Genomic DNA, 8,692 nt, shown 5'->3' with positions numbered 1-8,692 from the left:
TGGTGAAACTCTGATATGAGCAACACGAACCCCTGCGATCTTTTTAGGGAGAGAAGAGACCTAATCGGAGGGTGTTCTCTAAAAACTTCTCCTGCTTCCCTACACACTTATAAAGGGCATCGTGGTGTTAGGCCTGCTGATGGCTCTTTCTTCAGAATAAAGATCCATGCTGTCTCATCACCCCTCTGTGTCTAAAGCATCACGTAGCGACCCTCCTTTATTTGTAGAAAATGCAGCTAAAAAATGCTATTCAAAGTGACAGCGCTGAAGAATAATATAGCCTTCTGCTAGAGAGTCCTAACCTGACTTCTGAATTGAAAGAGATAAATACGCTTTGTAACCTGATAGTGTGAAAAAGTCAGCAATCACGAGAGCTGGGACTTACACTTTAAGCTATTAGATGTGCATTGTTTAATGAGCAAAAAGAATACACACATAACAGCTATTGAAATTTGAAATTTCTCATCCCCTTTTGGTAAAGGATTTTTCCACTAGGTCTAGCTTCAGTAATAATTTTCTCTCTCCCATTCATATACATATATATATATATATATATATATGCACAAGACTATAAAATATGAGGAATGTCTCAATGTCTTAGAGTACTGCTAGTATGCTCACATCATAAGAGTGGAGACTCCAAATGTGAAGCTAAACACTGTTGGTGTTCCAGCGTCTGGCACTGTGTACTCCAGCCACAATGGTATTCTAAACTATATTGAGCTTGCCTTGCTCAGTGATTCTGGCAAAACTCAGGGCAGTGTCATGGGCAGAAACAGAAAAGGAGGAGGTCTCAGGCCTCATGCTCACAAGTCAGTAGAAATAACAGGAGGATTGCTCACCATCTTCAGAACATGCTTAGGCTCCTTGTAGGCACAGAATCCTTTCCCGAGAGGGAAAACTCTACTTTTATTAGTCCCAGGAGAGATTACAGGCAGGTGGTGCTTCCAGGTTTAACAAGACCTTAAGAACTAAAATTCTCCCTGCTTTAGGGAAGCATTTTAAAATCAGTAACTCCTAGACCTGAATAACAATCATCTCGCTTTTCTCATTGCTGATACGAAAGCATAGAGCTGGGGGGGGGGGGAAGAGCTTACAGAAAATGTGGAGCTTTGAAAAATGAGGAGTGTCTTGAGTATTTTTTTATTTATTGGACAAAATCTATGAGTTAAATTAGGACCGATTTATTTTGGCCCACTTGTAGAAGCTTCATCTGTGGTCTGCTGGCTTCAAGGCAGGGCCACATGGCAGAGAGACACACAAGGCAGAAACAACGAGTGGCAAGGCAGGCAGGAAGCAGTGTCTTTGCCTTTGTGCCTCATCTCTCCCTTTGTAATCTATCCAGGCTTCAAGCCTCCAGGTTGGTGCCATACATGCCGAGGCCAGGCCCTCTTACGAAGCACAGCTATGACTGTGCTAAACTGATCAGTGGACGAATTTAGTACCCACAAACCCCTAATCCACCTCTGTACACACTCGGTCCAGCCACCTCCTAAAAGCCCCATCTATGATCATACGAGGTTCTATGAAATGATGGGTAAGAGTGTGTTTTCAGGAGTTCAGATACACTAGGGGATTAAGCACCAATGAAGAAAAAGTTTGGCATTAAGCACCCTGTGAGACTAGTAAATGATGAAATGCATCACAAAGTTGACTTTATTCTGACTTCCAGGGACCAGACTGAGTTATGTGGAAAAGCAAGAGTCAGGTAGAAGTCAGAAGTACAATTTTTCACCATTTTGAAAAAAAAAATTGGCACAAGGGGTCAAAACAACGCACAGAAACAAGATAGAGGTGACCAAACAGCTCAGCAGATTAAAGAACATGCTTAGGCAGACACAGGGCCAGGAGTTCGATCCCCAGGCCTGCCATGCTGGCCCCACCCCTGGGGCATACTGTAATGGAGATTAAGACTGGGTGTGGTGGAGCACACCTGTAATCTCAGCACTTGGGAGGCTGTGAACAGGAGGATCACTATGAGTCTGATCTATACAGTGAGAGCCTGTAGACCCTGTCCTAAAATACAAAATAAAATAAAATAAAATAAAATAAAATAAAATAAAAAAATGAACAAAATAAGGAGCATTCATTGAATTGCTGTAGGGAACCTATGGATCAGAACAAATGGGAAAAGTATTTAATAAACACTATTAACTAAGTCTGGCCTTCAGGACTGCCACCACATTCTCCTAGCATTCTTAAGGAAGCTCCTGTCCTTCTCAGTCTGCCAGGCTATGTGTAGCTATACTTCTCTGTACCTCAGCAGAGTGACATGCCTAGGACTTGGTCACAGTGGCTGATTCAGGGATGTGCATATGTCACCAAGCAGCTTGAATTCCAGAGAACTCTTCCTGGAACTAGCACTGAGGACAGTGTACATTTTGTACAACTTGTTACATACAATGGAAATTCCCATAAGTCTTCGCTCTATGAAGAGGGCCTGCTGCAAATTCAGCCTATTATAAGGAAAAACAGAGTGGAGAACTGTACAGACAGAAAAAACTCAGACCTATTGGCCTTGATTATACAATTAGAGTTAGCCCTGGTTTCCCCTCTATTTTCAGTTAGGAGAACTAATAAACTCTGTTCTTTCAGTTTAAACCAGAATTGATTGAGTTTCTTATCACTGATATCTAAATGTCCAAAAAAAACAGAAGGCCCAATTGACCACCGTTGGTTCTACAACTCTGGAAGCATGGAAAGCAGGATGCAATGAAGCAAAGTTGTACCTCCTTGGATAGCCATGGCCAAAGCGGCTGAGGGGCTTGGTCTGACCTTGCATGGTTTTCTGGACAGTGACCTGAAACAGGTGCAGCACAGACAAACCCTGGGAGATGAGTTCTGGAACATGTAAGAAACCCTGGGACATCTCACAAGCACCTCCAAGAGACTTACAAGAGCATGTTATATATGTGTGCATCACAAATCCACTATGAGAATCAGTGGGGATTTTTCTGTACCCATAAACTGAGGTGGCCTGGCGAACATTTTTGTTATGTGCCAAATAAAGGACCAGGAAGAACTCCACCACCACTCCACCAGATACCACTGGCAATTTTTATGGTTTGATAAAGAATGAGAGTAAGCTTCTTCTTGCTCAAGATTCAAGTTTCATCATCTGTCTTTGCCTTAAAGCACTATGAGTCAGAATAAAAGGAAAAGCTTAGGGATGTGGGCTATGAACCTTGGAATACAAGTGTGCCTGTGACCACTCCAGTGATGGCAGAAAGTACTCTGAGGTGGCACTGAGCTGTGTGCAGGAAGAAGGGCCATCAGGGCAGCAGCACTAACCACTCACACACATTCATCTTTCATGCCAAATAATTAGTAGGAGTACAGCCCAGCAAGTACAGGCTAACAGCTAACCATATTAGGGAATGTCCTTGACTCTCACTTCTCCTACTGTGGGGAAAATGTCTTCTTAGCACTAGCATTCAAGGGAACACAACATCCAAACATTCATTGTGGAAATCTAAAAATGAGAGAAATCAATCATGAGAACAGTTTTGAATGTAATTACAGAAACCATGTCTAATTTTCTCTATAACCATTCTCTTTACATAAAAACATTAAGTTATATCAAATTGAATTACAGTCACTTCATCCATGATAAGCCTAACGGGAAAGTCAATCAAGGTCAGATTCTGTGCTCCACTGAAAGGTCCCCACTTGCCTCCCTAACAACTGAATGCTGTCAGGCTTGAGCTGATTATCTAAATTTTATAAACAAATATTGTCTTAGACAGGCTTAATCAGCTACTTAGCTGACAGAATAAATGTGTATACTCTGAAAGTAAATGAAGCCCACACAAGCAAGGCACTCACCTTTCCTCCCCTGAGGATCCCGGCAGTTTTCATGGATGCACAGGCCCCAGGGTGACCAGGAAGATACTATGCAGTCCGTGGAGCAAGGGACACTGCAGAGCTGAGAGGCCGCAGGGGCAAGTCCCAAGCATAATGCATGTTCCACAGGTCTAGACACTGAAGGACAAAAAATAATGGCCCATGTCACATTCTCTTGACATCCCTAGAAATGTTTCTATCTGCACATGTACCTGCATTTTCAGGGTTGAGAGGATTATATGCAAATGAAACATCAACATCTTCCAATACACATTGCTTAGTTCCACATTATTAATTAGCATTTATGGTGAGGAAAGGAAGAGAGTGACAAAGGACATGTACTTGAGATCTCCACTTTGCTGACTGTTCCCAGGAATTCCAAGAGAGAATTCAAAATACCATAGGTGCAACTTACCTAGACCTATAATTTACAACAAAATTAAGTGCCTTTGTGAAACTTCAAGATGAGTCTATCTCGACTATATAAATGATTAGGTTGCTGTGAAAAAAATCAAAATCAAACCTCTGAGGTGGAGTGTTTAGCATAACCAATCTACTGCTGTGACTCCCCAGAGGGGTGGAGGTGGCAAAGACACAAAAGAAAAATGGTTCTTATAATAAGAAGAAAAATCAGGCTCTCTGATACAGGCTAAGCTACTGGAAATCAGTTTCACTACTGAGGTCACATAGAGGCCCAGGGATCCACCAAAGAAGGGAAAGGCACAAAGCCAGGAGCTTTCAGTCCTTTCAGCTGTGCGTGTGCACCCACATAGGCCAGAGCTGGGTTCCTTCAGAATGCAGTAACTGTCTCTCAATGGTGTTCACAAGATCTTCTATGTGTAGACCTGCCTGGGGCACCCTGACAATACACAGATAAAGGACAAAGGAAGAATCAGATCCTTGTGGACATTATAATACAAAGGAGACTGGGGTGGCAATACTTACAAATGACACATTCAAAGAACAGCCAAGTGCATAACTAATTAATCTTGTAGAATGACCCCATGCCAAGGAGATTCTAAAATAGTCCAGACTTTCTAAGCAAATGCTTTCAGGATTTATCTTAAGGGGTGACTTCTGCTATTGTCTAAATGTTTCTTAGATGGCATTTCTGTCCAGTTGGACAGATTAGAAATGCCTCAGAAGTGGAAATTGGTGTGAGAGGATCAGGTGGTGGATCATACCACCTACTTTGTTTCCTCCCACTTTCCATGTGGTGTAAGTGTCAAATCTGGTAAAAGTGGTAATCAATCACAGCTCTGACCAACAGAACACTGGGAGCCAAAACAACAAATTCAAAAAATACTGTCATAAAATGCTGCACACCAAAGGGTGAAGGGTGTTTCTAAGGATCAAGGAGGCAGCTTGAATTGCTTATGAAAGTGAGAGGAAAAAGAGATTGTGAAGAAGAAGAAGAATACTGTTTTGTTTGCAATTAATTCTTTTTCAGTTTACCTAAAGGATTTGATCTGGCTTAGAATGAATGCAAGGGCAAAGCAAGATTACCAATGCAAATGTTAAAGTTTACATGCCCTGGGAAGAGGACAGAGTAGGCACAGAGAACAGACAGGAGGGCAAAGCAAAAGGGGAGGGGCGACACAGGGAAGGTGATAAAGCAGACTGTGCTGAAAAGAATAATGGGATGCAAGAACTGAAGTGACTATAGCTGGGAGGTATGTAGGAGACTGAAAGCCACGAGTAAAGGATTTTAGAGAGGGTGCAGAGTGTGTAGGAAAATAAGCAAACAATACAGTCATGTGTTGAGTAATTCATATGCTTGCCTCAAACCACCAAACACGATCTATATCAGTGTTCTTGAGCAATATGTCAGAGCATACTATAAGCAGAAAGATGCAAAGCTGAATACCTTACAGTGGAGGTGTGTTGGGTTCATTTCAAACTCCAGCATGTGTTCCAAAAACAAAATCTTGATGATGACAGAAAAGGTATCGAGCTGCGGAAGTTGCTTAATGTACTTATTTTTGTCATGCATGCTAGGCACTGGCGTAATTATCTTAAAGCCACTAATTCATTTAAAGTACATAGTCTCTCTTTGAGTTAAGCATTGTTTTGTCTACTTCTAAAATGAAGAAACTGAAGCTCAAAAAATGGGAGTTTGCTTGTCCACATATCCAGCTAGTGAACGGTGGAGCTGGGACTTGGACACAAGCAGTCTGGCTTCAGGGTCTGTGCTCTTAACTACTTCACTACGGGTCTTTCTTTCTTTCTTTCTTTCTTTCTTTCTTTCTTTCTTTCTTTCTTTCTTTCTTTCTTTCTTCTTTCTTTCTTTCTTTCTTTCTTTCTTTCTTCCTTCCTTCCTTCCTTTCTTTCAAATAAAAATAGTTTTAATAATTAGAAATGATATAGAATTTCACTAAACAAAATAACAGTAATTCAACCACAGTTCTTATATTGTGTCTTCAAATTAATTGCTAAGATTACCAGAAAAATAAATTTGAATTATATATTCCTTGCAATAGACAAGTAGAAATCAGCAGTACAATTAAGCAAGCTATCTTGTGTATATACATATTTTCCCCCATTGGTCAGTTAATCCACATTGCTTCAATGCCTACTATATGAAGGACAGTTTTCTGAGTGACCCAGATTTCTCTGTATTCTCCACACTTGATCTTAGCCAACAGACCAAGAAGCAATTTTTCTGTATCTTCAACTAAAATATGAAAAATGCAGCACCCTGAGATAAAAGAGAACTGGAAGGAACAGGTCAGACACTATCTCACTCCTCCTAGAACATAATGCTGTTCAACAATTTAGCCCATCATGTTTCATACCACCCAAGCTATAAAACACAGGGCAGCCATCTCCTGGTACCCTTGTCTGCATGCTACTGTGTAGTGTACCCTCAGTCAGGAATGCATCCATATGGGTGGCTTTCTGAAACTTGGGTAACTAGATCACAATGAATCTTAAGCTACTTTTGTCCTTGCCGTTTATCTGTAAATAATAAAAGTGTTTCATATAGCAGGTTGTATATCAATGATCTCTCACTGGACCCATACAGATTGGCAACCAGTGTACAATCACCTGTTTTACATCATGCATTAGCACCGTACTACTTGTTGAAGCCACATTAGTGAGTAAAACAGTCAGGAGTGAATAAAACTTCCCTTGTTGAACCTATACCTATGTATGAGATAGTGCTAATTAGATATGAGTCCATTTACCTCACTAAGATGGAAAAGCTGCTCTGATGTCCCTTATTCACTTGTGTTAAGCTTTCTCTTTTCAACACTAGACAAAGGCTAATAATCAACCATAAAAAGATTTTCCAAACAGCTCAGATCCAAGGCTCAGCAGACAATGGCTGCCGTGATGTCTGCATTTCAGGTCAGACCCAACAAGTGAATCCATTCAATCCACAAAAGAACACAACCTAGACAGATAGTAGGCTCATGTGAAACTCCTTTTAAAGTTTCAAGAATGTGTGTGCAGGAAAGATTCCAGGTGGCAGTGTACCTGGAAAGAGGTTGTGGGCACATATCCTAAAAGCTGCATTTTCTAGGACATTGCCCCTGTACAGTTATTATGCTTGTCTTATTTTTGTGGACTGTTAAGTAATATTGGAAGCCATGAAGCAAGGAATGTCTTTCAAATTCCCCATTGGTAAACACCCATGAATTAGTACACTGCTGGACACTAGAACTAGCGTTATTCATAAGATTTGAAAGTAGGGAGTGACACCACATGCGGGAAAGAACAGGGAGGTGTTCCTCGGATGGTGGGGAGGCCATTTGTTAAAGTAGATATATCTTTTCAGCACCTGCTGTTTTGGTAGACAATGGAACTTAATCCATATCAATAAATTCTTCCAGTCCCAAGTGACCCATCTAAGATGTTTCATTTAGATACAGAATCAGTGGATTTGGGTCAACCTATCTTTATTACAAACCCACCACTCTCATCTCAGTCTGCATTTGCTCTAGAAATCATTTGTCAGTCACAAAGCACTTACCAGTTTTAACACACTTAGGGAGTAATTGTCCTGAGAAGAATGAACACAGGATATTTCTACACTATTGACTGTTAGCACTGAAAAGGAGCTTTAGAGCCATTAGTTTATCTTATCAATTTTACCAAAAAGCTAAGCTGCAAAGACTTCAGGAAGTTCTTCCAAGCTGACTCTGTATATTCAGAACAGAAAAAGCCCTGAGGCATCTCTTGGCTTTTCAGCCATAAAATAAAGTTATCAGACAGAATAGAAGAGGTCCAAAAAGATTTCTGCTTATGAACCAATGTGGACACATCCTGAGATAGCTTGTTATACAGCAGTCCCAAAAGTTACCAAAAGTTATAGTCATGCAGGCCAAATTTTAATCATTGAAACATAATCTAAATCCTTCCCCTCCTTTATAACTAAAGCAAAACTCCAATCTTCTCCGAATCTGTCCACCAAGAAAGTAGATCAAAATTTTTCACTTAATTGACTAACTACTTACTTCCTGTTTTTTGTTTGTTTTGTTGTTTTGTTTTGTTTTGTTTTGTTTTTAGGGAAGGGTCTACGGGGTGTTCAGGGTCTCACTACTAGATCAGACTCACAGTGATCCTCCTGTTTACAGCCTCTCAAATGCTGGGATTACAGGAACACACCACCACTAGTCTCAATTGCCTTCTCAATGTGCCCCAGGGGCGGGGCCAGCACAGCAGGTCTGGGGAGAATCAAACCCCAGACCCCTGTGCCTGCTTTCAGGCATTTTAATCTGCTGAGCTGTTTGGCCAGCCCTACTTGCTTCTTTTATTCCTAGCTGTTTATATTTTCTTTTTTTTTTTTTACATTTATTTATTTATTGTGTGTGTGTGTGTGTGTGTGTGTGTGTGTGTGTGTGTG

General features: G+C 40.9%; 1 protein-coding gene across 1 annotated transcript in view; it reads right to left on the bottom strand.

The window, feature by feature from the left end:
• Positions 1-8,692, bottom strand: part of Thsd7b (thrombospondin type 1 domain containing 7B) — a 1,039,160-nt gene that overhangs the window by 639,709 nt on the left and 390,759 nt on the right. The window contains exon 6 of the mRNA XM_004626384.2: positions 3,826-3,981. Within this exon, the coding sequence (XP_004626441.1) occupies positions 3,826-3,981 (156 nt within the window). The remainder of the gene's footprint in view (positions 1-3,825; positions 3,982-8,692) is intronic.

This window comes from Octodon degus, unplaced genomic scaffold (assembly GCF_000260255.1).
Source record: "Octodon degus isolate 3935 unplaced genomic scaffold, OctDeg1.0 scaffold00014, whole genome shotgun sequence".
Classification (NCBI taxonomy): Eukaryota; Metazoa; Chordata; class Mammalia; order Rodentia; family Octodontidae; genus Octodon; species Octodon degus.
Note: the sequence above shows the minus strand (reverse complement) of the source record. Positions and strands in the feature narration are given on the sequence as shown.